The 22,233-nt window shown below is 42.3% G+C and overlaps 2 protein-coding genes across 2 annotated transcripts in view; both read left to right on the plus strand.

Moving 5' to 3' along the window:
- dtx2 (deltex 2, E3 ubiquitin ligase) overlaps positions 1-22,233 on the plus strand; it is a 449,633-nt gene that overhangs the window by 420,507 nt on the left and 6,893 nt on the right. The window lies entirely within an intron of this gene.
- Positions 1-22,233, plus strand: part of LOC308090703 (kin of IRRE-like protein 3) — a gene marked incomplete at both ends in the record, with an annotated part of 132,284 nt that overhangs the window by 10,555 nt on the left and 99,496 nt on the right. The window contains 2 exons of the mRNA XM_080435968.1: positions 10,282-10,431; positions 21,951-22,100. Coding sequence (XP_080292094.1) covers positions 10,282-10,431; positions 21,951-22,100 — 300 coding nt within the window. The remainder of the gene's footprint in view (positions 1-10,281; positions 10,432-21,950; positions 22,101-22,233) is intronic.

The following is a 22,233-nucleotide window of genomic DNA, read 5'->3' on the forward strand; positions in this document are numbered from 1 at the left end:
TGACTGAGACTGTCCTCTCCCACTGAGAGGCTGGGAGACGTACTGATGAGATGCATTTGTTCGTTTCAGTTTCCCATTAGCGCTCGCCCCGCTGTGCACATATACTGTTGAGAATGCGCAGCAGAGCACCAGGTTAGATTGTCACAATATATTGCACCCCGTGGATCTATCCAAACTCCCATTTGTCGAAAGCCCACACACAGATGTAAATATCTACATGTATAGATCGTTCTCTCTTAAGCCCCATGTTGCAGCATTGTTTGCTACTTCCATGCTTATACCGCAATCTCCCCTCTTGTTTGTGTGCACAACTTCTGTATTCTCAGCTTCAGGAGATCCCTGGATTATTGAGAATGATGTGAATGCAGAGGAACTAACTAAACCCCGCATTGTCAGAGTGAACGTATATACAAGGATGCTAATGGCAGCGAAAGCAAATTTGCACTTCAGTTTATCAGAGCTCGGAGTTGGAAGTAAATAGATTTATTTTTGTTTTGGCTTAATAAATATAGGAGCTGCCGAAACACGTTCTCTGTGAACAGGGCCGCCGCGTGTACGGAATAGCAGGAAATAGGATGATTGTTTAAGATTGACTAATGTATGCCGTTATTTCTCCTCGATTTCTTTCTAAGAGCCCGAGACCTCCCCACCACATTATTCTCGCACCTGGATATGTTTTTTTTCCATAGTTTGGTGCAGGGACATCAACAGATCTTTCAGCCCCAGATTCAGTCATTTGCATGATCATCACCAGGACAGCTCCTCATCATCATCACACTCACTGATTGCAGTCTGGAATGAACCGTCTGAAAATTGCAGAACAGCGTTAATGCGCAGATGCGCGGCGGACCACCTGCGACGGAGCGACGAAACTAGAGTAGATGAGTAACGAATAACAATGTAGCGCCGGATGGAAAATAACAGAAACCTAGTAGCATATAATGAACCGTTTCTTCTCAGACAATTTTGGTTCTAAAATGACATGGAATATTTTAGTTAATTTCTGTTTATGTTGTGATTCCTGGGAATAAACTACATGCTGCTTTATTGATTCAGTATCAGACGCCCTATCATGAGTGAAACATTGTGATTCATCTATGGGACAGGATAATTCAACATTTCATCTATCTCCTGAACTTAATATATTATCATTTCATGCTGTTTAACCCATTAAGACTGGGAATGCATCTGTGTCATTTTAAGATTTCTTTGGCTATTCAAAGAAAGCAGATATACAAGCTCATAGCGCGGCACAGAGTGCCGCGCTATGAGCTTGTAGATCTGCTATCTTTTTTTTAAATCGTGAAAAATTGTGCAAATTAAAGCGAACATTTTTAATTCAAATCTTTGCGTCTGGGGATTCTGTAGATTACTTCTAAATCCTAACAGTTTTTTTAAAACACTTTGTTGCTGTAATAACAGTGATTCTCAAACTTTTTCCATGTCAAAGACCCCCAAGATGATATGTATTTGGCCGCGGACCCCCATCTGAAAATATGTTGTTCCAGGGACCCCCCCCCAGAAGCAAAGATTTGAGTTGAAAATGTTCGATTTGCACACATTTTCACGATTTTCCAAAAAATAGCAGATATGCAAGCTCATAGCGCGGCACTCGGTGCCGCGCTATGAGCTTGTAGATCTGCTATTTTGAATAGCCAAATGCGTTCCCGGTATTAATGGGTTAATTGTTTTACAGTATACAAGAGCGTAATGGCATTTACTGTGTGAACGCACCAAGAGATGAGAAAGCTGTGTAATTGCTGCATTAAGCAATGCTTCTTTATAAGTGATGGAAGAAACGCATATACTGTTCCAATTTGGTACCCCTTACCCATGGAGAGGAATGATAAACAGCACGGGCAAAGACAAGGAAATAATCTTGTCCACCTCAGATATTACACCACATTTGTCTTCTCTCTGAGGATATTCTAATCAATTTAGGGCTCTGCTTGCTGTTTATACAGGCCTCTATTGCATAATGCATGACGCGTATTAAGTTACAACACAAAAAAAGATGTTGTCAGGTGTCGAGCGAAGAAATATCGAGAGGGATAAGCATGGTTAAAATTCCAGTTCGACCCTTAACACTTAACATAATCGTCGCGGTCGGACTGAAACCACGTATGTCCTCTCGGCCCGTGCTTTTTGCGACATGCGAAAAAGAACCTGCGTTCCGATTGATCCAATGTAGTTATTTAACCCATTAAGACCGGGAACGCATCTGTGTCACTTTAAGATTTATTTGGCTGTTCAAAAATGGCAGATATACAAGCTCATAGCTCGGCAAAAAGTTTTTTTTTGCAAATCTTTGAATATATATGTTTTTTTTTAATCGAACATTTTCTTCTGGGCTTTCTATGTCTTCTAAGTCCTAACAGATTTTTGAAAAAACGTATGTTGCTATAATATCAGTGGTTCTCAAACTTCTTTCATGTCAAGGACCCCCAAAATGATATGCAATTGGCCGCGGACCCCCATCTCAAAATATGTTGTTCCAGGGACCCCATAGAAGCAGAGATTTGAGTTAAAAATGTTTGCTTTAAAAATTAATATATACAGTATATATTCAAAGATTTGCACACATTTTCACAATTTTTCAAAAATAGCCGATCTACAAGCTCATAGCGCGGCACTCGGTGCCGCGCTATGAGCTTGTAGATCTGCTATTTTTGAAAAGCCAACAAAATCTAAAATTACACAGATGCTTTCCCGGCCTTAATGGGTTAAAATATTTAGTCACGTGCTCTTGTTCATTGGTTCATTTGTAAGACTCATAGACAGACTTAACCACGTTCAACCTGGCGTGCCTGTTCTGGGCATGTCATTATAGACGAACATTTAAAAACCTTTGCTAAATAACGAAAATAGCAGATCTGCAAGCTCACAATGTGCCTCGATGCAACGCGTTGTAAATCGTTTTTTTCCCGCTACGTTTGTGCGATACGGTGAAGTATAAAATAGAGCACTACCTATGAAAAAAAAAGAAAAAAGATTACATATTGTATTGGAGATACGAGGTTTCTGCCCAACAGCGATGATATGAATAAGCAAACATGTCTAAGAATATATACCAGGCTTTGGAAACATTATTTGGATACTTTCGTAATCTAGGTGTTGATAACCTTGAGAAGAAGACATTTTCTGGGTGTCCTCCAAACGGACCGAGACTCCTTGGAAAAGTATGTTCCCTCTATCTTCATCCAGCCAGCCCAACAGAGAGAGAAACTCTGGCAAACATTCAAGAAGTTGAACAGCCGTCACCAACCTTCTCTCTGCATCCAGGGAAACCACTTGAAAATCTTCAAAGCGTGCGCGAACCCACCCATCTGACCACTTTAACCCATTCAATCCGGGATGACGCATCTCTCTGTCATTTTTTGATTTCTTTGGCTATTCAAAAATAGCAGATCTACAAGCTCATAGCGCGGCACCGAGTGCCGCGTTATGAGCTTGTAGATCTGCTGTTTTTGAAAAATGTGAAAATGTGTGCAAATCGGACATTTTTAACTCAAATCTTTGCTTCTGGGGGGGTCCCTGGAACAACATATTTTGAGATGGTCCGCGGCCAAATACATCTAATTTTGGGGGTCCTTGACATGGAAAAAGTTTGAGAATCACTGTTATTACAGCAACAAAGTGTTTTAAAAAAAAAACTGTTAGGATTTAGAAGACATCTATAGAATCCCCAGACGTAAAGATTTGAGTTAAAAATGTTCGCTTTAATTTGCACAAATATTTCACGATAAAAAAGAAAAAAGCAGATCTACAAGCTCATAGCGCGGCACTCGGTGCCGCGCTATGAGCTTGTATATCTGCTATTTTTGAATGGCCAAATAAACCTAAAAATGACACCGATGCGTTCCAGGTCTTATTCTTTTTAAAGAGCATATTTGTCTGGAGTATATTGTCTGGAGTATATTTTAGTGTAGAACAGTGCTTTGTTGCCATTCATAGCTCTGAATAATGCAACGAGTCCAGTATAGGGGACTTTGTCCAGTGGTGGACCGTCGGCCGTCACCATGAGACTAGTTGACCCCCTGTCAGACCTCAGCCATTTAATGCATCGCTCTTTGCTAACCCTGCGACTCTAAAGTGCCTTTCTCTCCTGGCGAATTAAGACTAATGGAAAAAACTCAAGGTATAAATACCACCTTGTCACAGAACAAAACAAGTGGCATAAAGAGCCTACTTTATGCCATTAATAATATAGTACATTATACAAAAAACAATCCCCTTGGGCACTCGTGTGCGTGCGTGCGTGTGTGTGTGTGTGCGTAGAGTTGAATTACCTTCTTCATGTTTGTTTGGGCTACCAGTGAGAGACCGAAAGACCGCAGGCAGAGGTAGATGAAGACACAGGGTGGCATTGAGCACATCTCTGCCTTCTACAGTTCCTCCTAGCTGGGGCTTGACCTCCTCGTAACCCCCCGGTACAGTACATTATTAGAGGCTATAGCTGCTGAGGGCTTATGGTTCAATAGTGGTAGACATTAACGAAGTACATTCACTTGAGTACTGTACTTTGTTATTTCAGTATCTGTACTTTACTTGAGTATTTGTATTTTTGTATACTTGAATGAATTTCACTCCACTATATTTCTAGGAAGGGGGAAAAATACATTGTGAATTAACCATTGCTTCAAATAGCAGCTCTACAAGCTGATCACAGCTGAGCTGATAGATGTGCTATTTTCACTGTTATTCTAATACCGAAGTATTTTTAAAAGCATGTGCTTTTGAATACTTGAGGAAGCAAGTACTCCAGTACTTTTAACTCAAGTACAAATTTGACCGAGCAACTTCTCACTAGTAATTGTTGACCAGGAGTACTGTAGGTACAATCTGTACTTTGATTCAAGTACTGAGGTTGAGTACTTTATTCACCGAGTCTAGCTGCGTGGCAACACTTCAGGTGGAATACAAAGGGCTATGGTACAACACACACACACACACACACACACACACACACACACACACACACACACACACACACACACACACACACACACACACACACACACACACACACACACACACACACACACACACACACATACACACACACACACAGAGAGAGATGCACGGCTTCACAGTGAGTTACCGCTATTTCACAAATAGTGCAGGTCTTGAAGGGTTAGCTCTCTCCTTGCTCGCAGAAAGAAACGCAGAGGACATCTTTAAAGGACCATTATGTGCACTATATATATATGATTTTGTATTCATAAAACGTTTGTTTTCATAGTATTCAGTGTTCCTGCTTCTGTCTCTCACAGCGGGAAATTCTGTTGCCAGTGGCTAGTCTTTAAAATGTCTCCTCTCTCGTTCACCTTGACCCCCGCAGCACATTAGCGACAAAATGGATCTTTCAGTGAGTTTTCTTCATGATTCAGTCATGGTGTACTGCAGAGGTTCTCAGCGTGAGGTCTGGGGACCCACAGGGGGACCTTGAGGTGTGTTTCAGGGAGGTCCCTTGCTAAATTATTTGGTTTATTTATAGGAACCAAATGGACCATTGCGGGTCTGTACACTGCGGGTTCCCTTTGTACACTATTGGAGTCAATAGTGTACAAAGGGAACCAAGTGGACCCGTTGCATTTCTACGCTTTCAGAGTTACATTTACCACATAAATCCTACGGCGTCTCAACTCTGGGCACGACATAATAGGTGAACATTCCGTGAAAGTAGCGTTGTGAGAGATTTAATAAGAAAAATATTATCAAATGGCAGTCCGTGGCCTAATGCAGGGGTTCTCACAGGACTGGGGTTCCAGGGGGTCCCCACCTAAATTATTGATAGTTAGGAGCCAAATGGACCTTTACATCAGGTCTGTAACACTGAGAGTGTACAAATGGAACCAAATGTATGGGTCCATTTTGGTTCCATTGAGTATATCCTCAGAGTTATGGGGGTTCGTAGCCTATAATGCATAACAAACTGGGAGGCTTTGAAATTAGAAAGGTTGAGAGTCTCTCCTATTCCTGTCATTATCTTTTGTGTGCAAGTGTTATGTTCATTATAACTCTATAAAAGTGAAGGAAAGGCTGCACACTCGTAGCCACGATGCAGGATTTATTTAAATTAAAACCAACGTTTCGACCTGGAAAGGTCATTGTGTCATTTCAGGGAATGAAATGACATAATTGTTCATAACACTTCCATAAGCAGACAGCCCAGGTGATTTTACGTAGGTAATTTATAACTATGACAAACTCTGTCTACTTAGTCTAGTAATTGAAATTCGAACTAAACCCATTAAGACCTGGAACGCATATCGGTGTCACTTTTTCATTTGAGCTAAAAAGCATTATTTTACACTTTGGCTATTCAAAAATAGCAGATAAATAAGCTCATAGCGCGGCGCTACGAGCTTGTAGGTCTGCATTTGTAACTCAAATCTTTGCTTCTGGGGGTCCCTGGAACAACATATTTTGAGGTGGGGGTCCACAGCCAAATACATATCATTTTGGGGGTCCTTGACATGAAAAGGTTTGAGAACCACTGATATGGTAACATAGGTTTAAAAAAAAATAATAATAGGATTTAGAAGATTTTTTTTTAAATCGGTCTCAGGCTTGAATGGGTTAATACTACATCTTGAACGCCAGCATCCCTATTCTGGGGGAACATTCAGAGCACAAATAGCAGATCTACAAGCAGGGAGCTGGCAGATATGCTATTTTCGATGAAGAGATTTGGTGCAGAGGGGGAAAAGAGCGGACCACGTACAGTGTTGGCCCTCAGTCAACTAAGTATTAGTTGACTAAGTATAGAACGGTTTAACCACTTGAACCCCAGCATCTCTATATATAAGAGAACGTGACATCACACCATTGAACGTAATAGCTGAAAACCTCACAAGATGGCGCCACCTGTCCTTTGAACTCCATTGAACCGTTCCTCAAGCTACATTCCGGGGGGGAACGTTTCGCCAAAAATAGCCGAGCTAGATGGGCTATTTGGCGTGGATGGAGAAAAGAAAACGGTCCAAATACAGCTGTAACTCAGGTCCTTTTTTTTTAATACTAAGAATGGAGGGTTTTAGTGGTACCAGATAGAACCTATGTTTCTAAGATAGATTGTAGCTATGTGGATCCGTGTAGTTCTCAAGGATTTTTAAGTGGTTCAGATAGAACCTATATTTCTCAGATAGATTGTAGCTATGTGGATCCGTGTAGTTCTCAAGGATTTTTAATCCCAATCCAGCCTGAGAGGTGTTTTCATCCCAATTCTTTCTGCTGCGGCTTAACTTTTTTTTCCAGCACGCCGTCGGCAATGGAAAAAGAAAGAAAAGCAATAAGAAAAGTAGGGCGAGCAACGGTTGAGAGGCACAGAGGGTGGCATATGGACCCTGAGAGACTAAGAGAGGGGGGAGGAGGGAGGGGGGGGTGACACGATAGCACGAAAGACCAGGGGAATACCAAGAGAGAGACAGGAGCAGAAATGATACAGACTAATAAACAAAATATGATGCCAAGAGATTGGGGTCCTTCAGTTATGAAGTCACAACAAGGCCCCCCAGGCAATTGCCTGGTCTGCCATATGGAGAGAGTTCGCCGTTCAAGATGTCTCCTAAATGGGGTTAAGAACTGTCAACAACACTATTTCTGTGTGGCTCTTTTTTTCTCCCTCCTCCTCCTTTCATTTCCAGCGGCAAATACACTTCATTACCTCTCTTTGATACGCATACAAATATAGCTCAGCTTAGATTTGTTATATAGACATAGTTTAAACGTACTGTTTAAGTGAAGTGGTAAAATGATTTAAAGAATAAAGAAAAATGGATTTAAAGGAAAAAAATAGACAAGCAATGACAAGTACATTGAATTAAAAAATAAATAACTGAACGGAACATGGTGGAAAATTATATATAGGTAAATGTGGTAACATATTATAAACACTCTGGTGTAGAATCTGAAATGGGGTTATTATGTTCACATGTATGTGATTGTACGTGCGTGCGTGCGTGCGTGTGCGTGTGAGTGATGTATAGCTTGTGATCTGTGCATGTCTTTGTGTTGAAGGAGCTTAGGAGAGGAGGTATAGAGTGATACCGCATACAGTGCGCTATTGAGCACATAGTGAGGGTATAAAGCCTGATTTATACTTAGATGCGTGCCGGGTGTCATCATGCACCGAAAAGAGCAGATCTATAAGGTTCTGTGAGCTCATAGATATTGGGCTATTTTCGGTGTGCGACACACGGCGCGCGACCACTATAACTCAGGCTTTAACCCATTAAGGCCTGAGGTTCCGATTCTACAAAATGTCTTCTAAATCCTAACAGTTTTTTTTTTTAAACGTATGTTGCTATGTCAGTGGTTCTCAAACTTTTTCATGCCAAGGACCCCCAAAATGTATATGTATTTGGCCACGGACCCCCATCTCAAAATATTTAGTTCCAGGGACCCCCAGAAGCAAAGATTTGAGTTAAAAATTTTCTCTTAAAAAAAACGATTTGCACACATTTTCTAGATTTAAAAAAAATAGCAGATCCACAAGCTCGTAGCGCGGCACTCGGTGCCGCGCTATGAGCTTGTAGATCTGCTATTTTTGAATTGCCAAAGTGTGAAATTGATGCTTTTTAGCTCAAATCTAAAAACGACACAGAAGCGCTCCAGGTCTCGGCAGCTGATGGATGTCGATGCATTCGTGGCGCATTATATACAGTATAAAGTATTCGATAGAACAAGGTCTTTCTTCTGTATCTCATTGAGAACCGACTGTGAGGTTAAGTTGCCATCATAAGCAAAGCAAGGCCAGCGGCGGTACATCAGGCTCCGATAGGAGGATTTAGGACCTAGCTAGCCCACTGTTGACATCAGTGTTAGCAGCAGCCAGAGTGGACCTGATGCAGTGCTATCTTAATCACTTAAACCCATTAAGACCTGAAGCAGATTCTACAAATGTCTTCCAAGTCCAACCGTTTTCTGAAAAACATATGTTTCTATATCAGTGGTTCTCAATCTTTTTCATGTCAAGGACCGCCAAAATTATATGTATTTGACTGCCGACCCCCATCTCAAAATATTTTATTCCAGGGACCCCCCAGAAGTAAAGATTCGAGTTAAAAATGTTCGCTTTAAAACAATATATATTCAAAGATTTGCTCACATTTTCACGATTTTTCTAAAATAGCAGATCTACGAGCTCGTAGCGCGGCACTCGGTGCCGTGCTATGAGCTTGTAGATCTGCTATTTTTGAATAGCCAAAGTGTAAAATAATGCTTTTTAGCTCAAATCAAAAAGTGACACAGATGCGTTCCAGGTCTTAATGGGTTAAACCCTCTATGCTTACTAACCTGAGTCGGCTCTGCTCGTCGGCGCGCTCTCTTTTTTTTTTACCTCTACACCAACAAATCTCTTCGCCCCAACATAGCCGATCTACAAGCTCACAACGCGGCGCGTTGCGACGCATTGTGAGCCTATAGAGCGGTTATTTTCAACGAACGTTCCCCCCCAGAATAGGGATGCTTGGGTTCTAACTAAGTGGTTAACAAACTTGCAACCTGCCGTCCCTCCCTATATTTTGGGCATGCCAATCTAGGCGAATATTGAAAAAAAGAAACAAAAAAGTAAAAGCTGCACATTTTCCAAAGATTTTGAAAATGGCAGATCTACAGGCTCACAATGTGTCGCATTGCGAGCTTGTAGATCGGTTACGATCTTCATCGTTCGGTTCAGTAGGCAGGGCTTAAGTGGTTAATATCATTCGCTTGCGTTAGTGGCCGGTTGTCTCACAATACATGGTCTTTTGACATATTGTTATGACTTCTCTCGTCTTGTCTTTTTGTGTGGAATGCGGTACATTGTATGATTGGAGCTAATGAGCAGTGGTGTAAAGTAACTAATTACATTTACTTAAGTACAAGTACAACTTCAGAACAAATTTTTTTTTACTTTAGTGGAATATTTCCAATTTTCAATACTTTTACTTCTACTGCACTACATCACTACATCTCAGGAAAATATTGTACTTTTACTCCACTACAATCATTTGAAAACTGTACTATTTACTTTTTAGATTTGTATTAGTCAATTACATTAACCACTTAAGCCCTATATATATTTCGGCTATTTGAAAATAGCCGATTTTTGAAAACTTGAAATGGGACATTCTGCATAATGAGTACTTTTATTTTTGGTACTTTAAGTACATTTTGATGCCAACACTTTTGTACTTTTACTCAAGTAAATTTAGAATTCCGGACTTTTTACTTTTACTACAATGTGAGTGTACTTTTTCTACCACTGTGCTAATCAGTCCTCTGGTCTCTTTTCAGGGAGCAGTGCTGTGTTCACCCAGCAGCCCACGGACCTGGTGGTGGTGGCGGGCCAGCCGGTCACTCTTCCCTGCTCCATCCCTGGCTACCATGGCATGGTGCTCTGGCTCCGTGATGGCATGGCACTGGGGGTCAACAGGGATCTCTCAGGTAATGGCCCTCAGACGGTCTGTCCTATGTTGTCTGTCTGAATGACTCTGTGACCATGGGGCCAGATGGCCCCTCCAGTGTCAGATGTCTGGTGTTGCACCTTCCACTCTGTCTCTTGCTGATTTTCTTTGTCTTTTTGACTTGGTGCGCCTCAACCGGTGTTGATTTTTGACGGCACATTTTGATTTAGTTTTAGTCATAGTCTTTTGAATAAAATCCCTAATAATAGTTTTAGTCCTCTGAAAAGTTTTCGTTTTTTTGTCTAGTTTTATTCGACTAAATCTACAGTTGATTTAGTCGACTAAAATGTATTTTGGCGGTGCCTTGATGGCGTTGTAATGGCTGATTTTACACTTGGTTGCATCTTGAAAAAGCAGATCTACAAGCTCACAACGCGTCGCAGCGCGAGCTTGTAGATCTGCTATTTTCAGAGCGCAACACCCGAGCGCAACCAAACATAAAATTACCTGTCTTTTAGTTCTACTGGATCTCTTATCCACTAGTCCCTCCCTAACATTTTAGGCTAGTTTTTAATTTGTTGACAAAATTGTCAATACATTTAGTCTTTCTTTCTTTCTTTTTGTTCCCGCTAGCGCATCGCCCACACACACTAATGTGTCTCGTCGCTTTTTTTGCACATCCCTCAAATCTTGTGCATGGCAATAGGGAATCGTTTTGTAGTATTTGAAAACACAGTTTCCATCTCAATTGTCCGACATTCGGTTTCAGAGAGATTAGAACACGCACATCCAAACACCACCGAAGAAGTGTACACCCAGAGATCACGTGACCGGAAGAAAAAAATTAGCGTCTGCTTCCATGTTAAAGGATTTACAAAAGTCAATTGTCCTCGGATTTCTGTTGTTTTGTAAGTGTTTTCCAAAAAACAAGCCACATTCAAACGGCCATAGCTCTGGAAAAGAGGATCACGCGGGCCAATTTTTCCCCCCGACACTACGGGACCCCCGTGCGTGCAACGAGCCCCCTGTCCGCAAGGATTGGGTTCACAGAGAATATTCCATGATTTTTCAAAGGTACAGTAAAATTGGCCATTTTCGCTGGCAAGGGTACAATAGACGGATTAATTAATTAATGAATTCCTGGCAGTGAATGAGTTAACAGGATCAACATGTCTGTTCGTGGAGCATCATAGTGTGAGGGCCTTCTATTTATCTGACATTCTGTTTCAGTGTAAATGTTCTTTGGGAGATAGATTTTTTTTTACCTCTGCCGTGGGCGTCAGTGTGCTTCTGAACTCTTCTGATTCTGTGTGGATCTGTGCTCAAGGTCACTAACCGTTTGTCGTCACTTCCCTTCACTTGAGCATGAGTGTGCATTTGCTTTAATTTGACAGGTAAATAGCGACAACCCACGGTAAGAGAAGTGAGCTCAGCAGCCTGTCAATCTTATCATCCTGCAAAAATATCGAGAGCCGTGCCCTCGCCAATGCATCCAACTGGGTTAAAGAAAGTCAACATTTGAAAGTTGCAATTTATCACATAACATCTGTTCCTCTGGCAGATGGCTAATCGTGTTTTGCTCATTTCTGTCTGTGCGTATGTGACCCCCCCCCCCACCTCCGCCTCACATCCTTCCCCAGGCTTTTTTTGAAGATGAGCTGAATCCCTTCCAATCAGCTCTGTGACGTGTGTGTGTGTGTGTGTGTGTGTGTGTGTGTGTGTGTGTGTGTGTGTGTGTGTGTGTGTGTGTGTGTGTGTGTGTGTGTGTGTGTGTGTGTGTGTGTGTGTGTGTGTGTGTGTGTGTGTGTGTGTGTGTGTGTGTGTGTGTGTGTGTGTGTGTGTGTGTGTGTGTGCGTGCGTGCACCGCTGGAGGGTTAGCTCAACAACAGCAAACCTCTGCGTTTAGTCTGAGCTTCTATCGGAAGATGTGACGCATGCTCTTGAATTGGAAGTGAGAGAATAAGATGTTTTTTGTCCCTAAACCTCCCCACTATAGTCCCTAAAGGCTTTCCTGGCTGGAGACTTGGATACCTTGTCACGCAGTCCTATTTTAGCATGTTAATGTTCGCGCGGTTGTATTCCCCAGCAGACACTGTTCTGCTTGGCCTGTTTTTTCCTCGCCGCCTCTTTTGTTATAGGCGCCGTTCCCTTAATTGGGCCTCGGAGGACAATTCCCTTCTATTACATCCATTCAACTTCACTCTAGGGCCCTACCCCGGTGTCACTGAACAAAGTCATAATGACCAGACCCCAAGGAATCCACCGGTACTTAACCAAACATCACTGTCGACACGGATTTGTGAAGGGAGACAGACAGGGCGGACAAGAGCTGTGGTGTGTGTGTGTGTGTGTGTGTGTGTGTGTGTGTGTGTGTGTGTGTGAGTGTGTGAGTGTGTGAGTGTGTGAGTGAGTGTGTGAGAGAGAGAGAGAGAAATCCTCAGTGTTAATTTAACCGAGAGAGTGTAGGCCTAGAAATGGAACCATTTCTACACTCTCTGAGTTGGTGTTTTGTGTGTGCAGTGTGCTCAGTGTTTTTAACTCGGTGTACAAATAAAACCCAAATGGACCCTTACAGGTCTGTGTGTGTGCGTGCGAGCATCTGTGTTCTCTGTGGTTGTTTCTGGGTAAATGTTCGTGCTTGCCACGGCGTAAACAGCACTTTGACTCTTTATTGCAGATCAATGACAATGGTCACACCGGTGTGAGCTGGAGAGGATCTGTCTATGTGTGCTGCACACAGTTTGCTTTGAGGCAACAGTGTGTAATTGGCCTTATTGTCAGGACAACAGACGATGGCCCTTCCTGCTGACAGTGCGTTGTCGTTTAAACGGGGCCATCATCATTATTGTCATTGTCAAAATTACTCCGGATGCAAAAACATATTAGCGCACAAAAAGATAATGGCACTCGTGACGCTAAACATCATTTGCAATTTTGAGTGAACAGGCCGTATGCGCGCTGAAATAGCATGCTAATTTAAATCCGAGGCGAAAGTCAATGAAGTGAAATGTGATCCCCCCACGCTCTCTGAAAATGAGTTCTGAGAGGGAAGGTGACGAGGGAGGTCTCGCTCACCCTCTCTTCCTCTCTCGATCCCTGCAGGCGGTGTGGTGCAATGCTTGGGGCCACAAACTCTCCTCATAGGGTCCTGTCTTCGCTTCCCAGCAAACAAATAGTTGTACACAAAGTGGAATTTTCGATCGATATTGCAAGGAGGAGTGAGACCCGGCGTCCCGTTCACACATCGTTCAACAAATCACAGCAGCAGCAAAAAGTGCCAATCACACTGGTCATTTTTAGTGATCCATTAACGTAGGGCCCCCATAAAGGGCACAGTACGCTGCCCGAGCTCTTAATCAACACCCACCTGTGTATTTAGCCGTTGCCTCTCATGTGCTGAGGCCTTGAGCCTTCCCACTCAACCATTGCTGTTTGGAGCCAGTGAGTACTTCGTACCAGACCAGTGATAAACCAGTCACGGGTGTCCGTATTTCGTACCAGACCAGTGATAAACCAGTCACAGGTGTCCGTATTTCGTACCAGACCAGTGATAAATCAGTCACAGGCAGTGCAGGCTTAACGGAAGGGCTTTAGGTGCTGAAGCACAGGGCATCAACCTGAGGGGGGGCACCAAACGACGGGGAGAAAGTGAAAGAAGACTCGACTATCGCCGAAAAGCGTCGACATTTTGAAGCAGCGGCTGCTGAAGGAGCTCTAAAACGGTGAAACGTGCCAGCGAAGCGTACATTTTCCACGCAGCCCCCCCCACCACGAAGGGTTAATCCGGCCCTGGTCACGGTTGCTTACTTCGTAGCAGACCAGTGATAAACCAGTCACGGGTTTGCTTACTTCGTACCAGACCAGTGATAAACTAGTCACAGGTGTGTGTACTTCTCCGTCAAACCACATGAACCAACCATCGACAACGTTTCTCGAGCAACACGTTAACCAGCCATCAGACGCCAACCGCCGTGCACTCACAGCGCAAGCGAGACATTGATTAACGAGTCGGTGAGCCAAATTAAAAACACATTTGAATAAAACTACAGTTGATCTACTTTAAATTCTTTAATTGCTATTTCCTGCTGCAGGACCGTTTGCATTATTCATGGCGTTTTACTCGCTCCTCATTAATGCTGCTGATCTGTGCGCAGTAAATTCTGCTTATCACTGGCATTGTTACCGCATCATATATAGGAGCCAGCTATCATCTTAACCTGCTGTGTTGCACATCTCTGCCTGATGGAGCTGTAGTGCTGTTATGCACCTTTCAGTATTACTTATGCAATCAATATCACTAATGCATTATGTTTTCATGCACTATCTTGGCTGAGACATGAGCTCAGTTTCCCCACTGTTGTTACCCCGTATGACATTAATCATTTATCACGACTATTCCTCTTCCATTGGAAACCTCTGGCTCTCAAGTATGCAGTGTTGCTCCAACATTGCTATTAACATACATATTACAATACTTCCTCAATATGAGGCAGTGAGCCTTGTCTGCTGTATTGCATACTGCAATCTGCAATCTGTGTGGGTGTACCGCAATGTGCCGTGGCACAAACAAGAGTCCTGCTGCATGTCCAAGGACATTGACTAAAACTCACCACGTCCCATAGAAAATGACACACTTGAAAAGAGTGTCTGATTCTGATTCATCTTCCATTTCCTATTAGGTTGGCAAAAAAATATAATACTAATAAAACGGTTTAACCCTTTTAGACCGGGAACGCATCTGTGTCATTTTTTTTTTTAGATTTCTTTGGCTATTCAAAAATAGCAGATATACTGTACAAGCTCATAGCACTTGCTCATAGAGCTTGTAGATCTGCTATTTTTTTGAGAAATCGTGGAATGTTTTTGCAAATCTTTGAATGTAGATATTTTTATAGAATCCCCCAGAAGCAAAGATTTGAGTTACAAATGTTCGCTTTAAAAAATACGTATATTCAAAGATTTGCACACATTTTCACGATTTTTTTCAAAAATAGCAGATCTACAAGCTCGTAGCGCGGCACTCGCTACAAGCTTGTAGATCTGCTATTTTCGAATAGCCCAAAGACATCTAAAAAAAAATGACACGAGCTGCGTCCCCGGTTTGAATGGGTTAAATATCCCAAGCAGTCCAAAGAAGATCTAACACAATATATATCTTTTGATTTACCTTGCATTATACAGAGCCCTTCTGTATAAGTCCCGGTATTATCTTGTGCAATTAGTTTTTTTTTGCTTTACATCGTGTGCAGTGTCACATTAATAAGTCCTTAAGTGTACCTCTTTTCTGTGGTCCACTGGCCCGGAGAAAATGATGATTAACTCAAAGGCAAAGTATCGCTTTTGCATACAGTGCCTATACCTACTATGGTGCATAAGACTGATCCATACGCTAATGAATGTCAGCGTAGCTAACAAAGTGCTGCGGCAAAAAATAAGTTTCTTTCAGTTCTCATCTCCCCTACCTTCCTCCTCCTCCTATATTTACCGTGGTATATTGTGGGTGTCAATTTCGACATCACAGAGGAGTTAATTACCTCCCAACGCCGAGGGAATTAATGGTATAAGCTTCTCATATTCATACAGTGCACACAAGGCAGGGCTGAGACAGGAGGCAGAGAAGGAGCAAACGGCTCTTGTCTGGGCTTGATTAGTCTGGTTAGGAGATTGTCAGTCATCTCACTGTTTCATGTGTCCACATTGGCCGCGGCTCAACTTTCAGAACTTGAGCTCAAAACTCCGGTTAAGTTTTGCCTCTGTGTAGTTTGTCAAAACAACCATATACGTGCCAGTGTACTCTGATGTGGAGGATGCACGAATGGTAAACAGAAGGCGTACATTGTTGGCAGGTCTCTGTTGTGGGCTGCGACGAGACTCCTTCTGCTGTTCCATATATTCCCTCCAGTCCAAATCCAGGCCCACACTGTAAAAAAAATGTAACCAAACGAACCCGTAAAAGATCCGTTCGGGTACACGTGTACGCTCATCTGTGCACTCAGAGTTACGGAAGGATGGGCGAACACTCAAGAATTCCGCCGTATATCCTTCAATTGGCAGCTATCTTTGGTTTTGTCGCTTTAATTGACACTCCTGTCCCCAGCCATCCATGCCCACACACGATCTCGTCTCCTAATGTTTTATTTATCTTTTATATCCTGGCAAAAAGAACAGCCTTCAGATTGCTTTGTGTCTTCCCACACCCCCGAGGGGAAATTCTTCTACATCATCTGCGATTTTCCGTGGATGTATATTATTATCTTGGTAACCCTTTTAACCCATTAAGACCGGGAACGCATCTGTGTAATTTTTTAGATTTCTTTGGGCTATTCAAAAATAGCAGATCTACAAGCTCATAGCGCGGCACCGAGTGCCGCGCTATGAGCTTGTAGATCTGCTATTTTTTGGGGGAAATCATGAACATTTGTGCAAATCTTTGCTTCTGGGGATTCTACAAATGTCTTCTACATCCTAACATTTTTTTTTTTTTTTAAACCTATGTTGCTATAATATATTTAATGTCGTTCTCAAACTTTTTTCATGTCAAGGACCCCCAAAATTATATGTATTTGGCCTTGGACCCCCATCTCAAAATATGTTCTTCCAGGGACCCCACCAGAAGCAAAGATTTGAGTGTGAGAAAAAAAAAAATGTTCGCAAAAAAAACCAAAATGTTCTAAAATAGCAGATATACAAGCTCGTAGCGCGGCACCGCGCTACGAGCTTGTAGATCTGCTATTTTTGAATAGCCAAATAAATCAAAAAATGACAGAGATGCGTTCCCGGTCTTAAAGGGTTAAAGTATGTTTATCCACCGAAAGTGGGAAACGGAAAGGCTTTTCCGTACATTAAGGGGTCATCATGCGCCGAGGCAAATGTTTTCCCTAACTTGATAAATCAGCCGAGGGGTCGCGCGGAAATCAACAATGACTAACCCACTGCTAACCTTGCAAATTTACAAAGTTTATAAATGTAATTGACCATTAGACTTCGTCGGTCAATAATGGAGTAGTTTCTCAGTCAAATAGGAGCTGTAGGGAGGCATTAGCTCGTGCAGTAGTCACTGCATAATGAGTGCAACCCGTCGGCCGTGAATCATATGTTATTTCCGTGTGTGTGTCAGTGTGTGTGCTGGTGCTGCCGCTGCGCTCCAAACTACCCCCGGCCCCTGATCCTTGGCCGGTGGAATAAATAACAGTATTTTAGAAAGGAATCAATAAGCATTAATGTTATTTACTTTGCCCGTTTGGCTTTCGTTGGCCTTCTCCTCCCTCCGCCTTCCCCCTTCCCCCTTTGCCCTGCTCGCTCTCCATTTCAATAAGTTGACCTGCATGCATATTCCCTATCTCTCTCTCTCTCTCTCTCTCTCTCTCTCTCTCTCTCTCTCTCTCTCTCTCTCTCTCTCTCTCTCTCTCCCCCTCCCCTCCCCCCCACCACCACCACCAATCGGCTTTGGTTTCCAGCCTGTCTGAACCGGACCAGCTCTGATGGGACACTGGGGAATGGAGGAGCAATTTGTCACGCTTGAACGACTTTCATTTGTCTGCGTACACGAGCATTTAAAACATAAAGGAGGGAATATTCCAACAGTAACAGTGTGTGTGTGTGTGGGGGGGGGGGGGTGTCTTGGCTTCATACACAGTCAAATCTGGAGTGTCTGTTTTTGCACTCCGGATTTTTACGCCGGAATGGAATCTGACCTGGGGGGACACATCAGGGATACATGCATGTGGACCGTTCGGGTTTTTTTTGGGTGGGTTTGTTGATTTTTGGGGGAGATAATTCGGTTATTTTGGTTAATTCGGTTCGCATCGCGCTCGTGGTGGTCGCGAGGTGCGGGGGACTGGACTGATTTTATTATGTATTTTTAAATATTTTTTTTTTGTGGCTGGACTGAATAGTGGGGGGACACAGTGTCCTTTAATAAAACAGGCACCGGCGCCACTGGTACACATGTAATTTAACTCGGAGTGTACAAATGTTATGTTTGTGCACTTAAAGTTACAAATGGGTGAATTAACACTTTTAATCTATTTTGTTTTATTATGTTGTCTGCATGGATTAAAATAGCAGATCTACAAGCTCACAACACGTCGCTCCGCGACGTGTTGTGAGCTTGTAGATCGGCTATTTTTGGCTATTAGTTATATGAAGATTGAAGAGTATTTTGGTCAAGTGCTCAAACGATCAATAGAATACGTGTTCAGCGGGGCACGGTGGCGCAGTCGGTAGCGCTGTCGCCTCGCAGCTAGAAGGTCCTGGGTTTGATTCCCGCCGGGGACACTGTGGGTGCTGGGGGCGTGTCTTCTCCTCCTTGTCATCAGCGCTCATACCCTATAGGTGGGGTTGGCGAAAGGGCCTACTCTGTGTGGAGTTTGCATGTTCTCCCCGTGTCTCCTAGGGTTGGTACCCTCACAAAAACATGTAGTAATCCTGGTCACTATACCGCCTCCCCATGACAGCCGGGGCACCTGATGGAGGGGACGGGAACTGGTTGGAATAACGTGTTCCTTCCACGTGCTACGTCCAACCGGGGAAACTCCCCCCTGTCAGGTGACAAGAAGGTCAGTTGGCTCTCATGCATTGAAGGAGGCATGAGCTCGGCCCTGGGCTCCCTAGGCTGGTGAGGGGAGTGTAGCGCCCTGGATCACTTAGAAAATTAGCACCGGGTGAAAAAAAGGGTTAGAAGATCGTGGGATAAAAAATGTAAAGAGAATACGTGTTCAGAAGCATCTTCCATATGAATGAATAGTCTCAGAAATGTCTGAAATGTTTGGCTGCGTGTAGAACAGCAGCAACATAGGTTTACAACGAAAATACCTATAAACATCACCATTGCATTTTCAGTCTTCAGCTTTATTCCATGTCTCTGGCGTCATATATGCATCTCAGTGCTGTTGCAAGGTAACCTGGAGGATCACAGTACATATAACACTGTTAGAATAACAAAAAACACCCTCCAATTTGTCTATTTTACACAGTATTATCATAAATGTGAACTTAACTTTTTTAATATCATTTGTAATTTTATTAAAATGAATTGCGTTTTCATGGCATGTGGTAGTGTAATTAATGACATGTTACACCGCTGCATTTTGTTCCCCGGGCGATGTACTGCGTCAGATGTAATCTGCGTTCTAAGGGTAGAGGATAACAATTAAGACATTTTTCCACATGAGATACAATTCATAATGGACGGAAAGAATTTCATTTAGTGTGGCAAACGTCCAATTAAGGCACAGAGGGAAATTCAATTATCTTTAGAAAACAATTAGCGAAAACATTTTATCCTACATTTTATCCTACGTTTGAGTTCAAAACTTTTAAGAAACGTGCTTTTTGTATTCACTCACAAATGAAGCCGTCACCGTCGTCTCCAAATACTAACAATAAGTGGTAGTATATTGTGAGATAACAGAATTGTGATGTTGAGAAAACTGGGGTCTATTAACCACATGAGCCGTAGCAATTTTCGCCGAACATTTGGCGAAAATAGTAGATCTACAAGCTCACGACAAGGCAGCTTTCAGTGAAGAGATTTTGTGGAGAGGTAAATAGGAGGAAGCCAAGTAGACTCCTGCATGGGGGAGTCTATACTCAAAGTATATGTACTACTGGCTTGAGCTGGAACTGACGCAAATTCATCCAAACACAGCAGTGTTAAAACTGTTTTATTCATTTGTGCGTGTGCACATGCGTGCGTGTGCGTGTGTGTGTGTGTGTGTGTGTGTGTGTTTGTTATATTTTTTATTCAGGGGTAGGCACTTGGTAAATTCTTATTTATTTTTTGACCTTTATTTATTCAGTGAAGACTTGAGAGCAAGCTCTTTTTCAAGACGCCCCAATCACAACATGTGAAACAATAATAATTATAATACAATTATAAAGTGCAATATAACAAAAAAACATGACTAAAAACTACAACATTTAAAAACACATTAAAAACGAATCACAAATGAAGATAAATTAGGGCTTCGCAAAGCAAGTGCGGTCCTTAATGTCCTCAATTAGCACCCGGAATGCCTCTACTATGGAGACCATTCCATCCAGTTTCAGGGAGTCCTGAATTGTGTTCCATTTGTCTGGAGCATTAAAGCTGGACAACAGAACAACAGGCTTCTAGAGAAGTACTAACTAAAATATCCCCTTGAAGCAATAAGAAATCCAATCATGTGGACCTTGGCCTCCAGATGGGAACAGCATACCGTAGCTCCAATGTGGAATCTCGGACTTGATGTGACCAGTCTATGACATACTACAGTACAGTACGAGAGGGTTCAGCCTGATCAGAGCTGTAGAAATAATAATCAAAAAGTATCATTATGTAAACGTTTTACACTGAAGAGTCCAGCAGTTTGCAATATTAGCTTCGACAGATTGGCCCTCTTAAAGGACAACTTTGTTTTTTTTACAACAAGGGTCATTTTATTAGTTTGTAATGATAATAATTAAAAGATGAGTGTTAAAAAAACTAAAAAATGTATTGCTTTCTAGCGTTTTTTAATGATTTAGTGATTACAGTGGTGGCGCTGTAACAGGCAGATTCACGTTTTGGTCTCTAACTTAGGCCAAAACATGAATCTGCCTGTTACAGTTTCACAGAAATCGGAGGCTGCGTTCATGACTATTTACCAATGGACCAAATGGCCCCGCCCCAAGTTAAAAATCACTAAATCATTAAAAAACGATAGAAAGCAATACAAGATTTTTTTTGAATACTCATATTTTAACTCTATAACTGCCAAAGACGTTTATAAACGTCTTTGAGAAATTAGCTGTTGCCTGCCAAAGACGTTTAAAAACGTCCTAAAAAAAAAAAAAATTCTAAAAAGATTCTCTAATTATTTAGTATTGACACCTTTTCGATATTCCAAACGAATAAGGAGATAACAATTTCCAAAGATTTGCTGCTCCATCCACTTCAATGTTAAAATTGAAACAGACAAACAATTCACAATGTTTTTTGGTTTGAAACCACTGGTTTTGAGCTATTTTCAAACATCAAACAACACATGACAACAAGGTCAAATTGACCTCGTTGACATTTGTGAAACCACACCTGAATCTCATCTGTGATTAGACATATTCTGGGGATCAGTCATACTTGAGAAAAATATTTTGTGGCTATGCGAAAAGGTACCAAAATCGGTCAAAACCCTGGCAGGCTACAGACTGTTTCTGAAAAAACTCTGGCAGGGTAAGAGTTAATTAATATCATTACAAACTAATAAAATAACCCTTGTTGTAAAAAAAACCAAAGTTGTCCTTTAAGGAGCCACGATGTAAAACGCAAATTTCTTTGCTTTTATTGGCCAAAATGATTTGCAGTCTGTAGTTGCACCTAACAAAATTTTAGCTCATTTGAGTTCAGTGGTGCTGTGTGAAACTACTCCCCAACACTGATTGTTTTTTTGTGGATAATAATAATAAGTGTTCACTTGTGCGTGCATGTGTGTGTTGGCACCCATGGGCATCTGGGAAAAAAAACATATATAGGCTAGTCGTGGGTGTTTGTGAAGTGTGACAGATTTTTTAACAGGGTTTTTTTCCACTGATGTGTTCCAGGCTATCCACGCTACGATATTGTCGGGGACCACAGCAAAGGGGAGTACCACCTTCTGATCCAGAGGACCGAGATGCAAGACGACGCCTTCTTCGAGTGCCAGGCCATCCAGGCCGCCATCCGATCACGACCGGCCCGCCTCACCGTTCTGGGTAAGGAGGAGCAGTGGTGGGAAAAAGTACTCACATGTTTTACTTAAGTAAAAGTATCGATACTGCAATGTAGAAGTACTCTGTCACAAGTAAAAGTCCGGAATTCAAAATGGACTTGAGTAAAAGTACAAAA

Source organism: Gymnoscopelus braueri (assembly GCF_963280865.1).
Source record: "Gymnoscopelus braueri genome assembly, chromosome: 8".
Taxonomy (NCBI): domain Eukaryota; kingdom Metazoa; phylum Chordata; class Actinopteri; order Myctophiformes; family Myctophidae; genus Gymnoscopelus; species Gymnoscopelus braueri.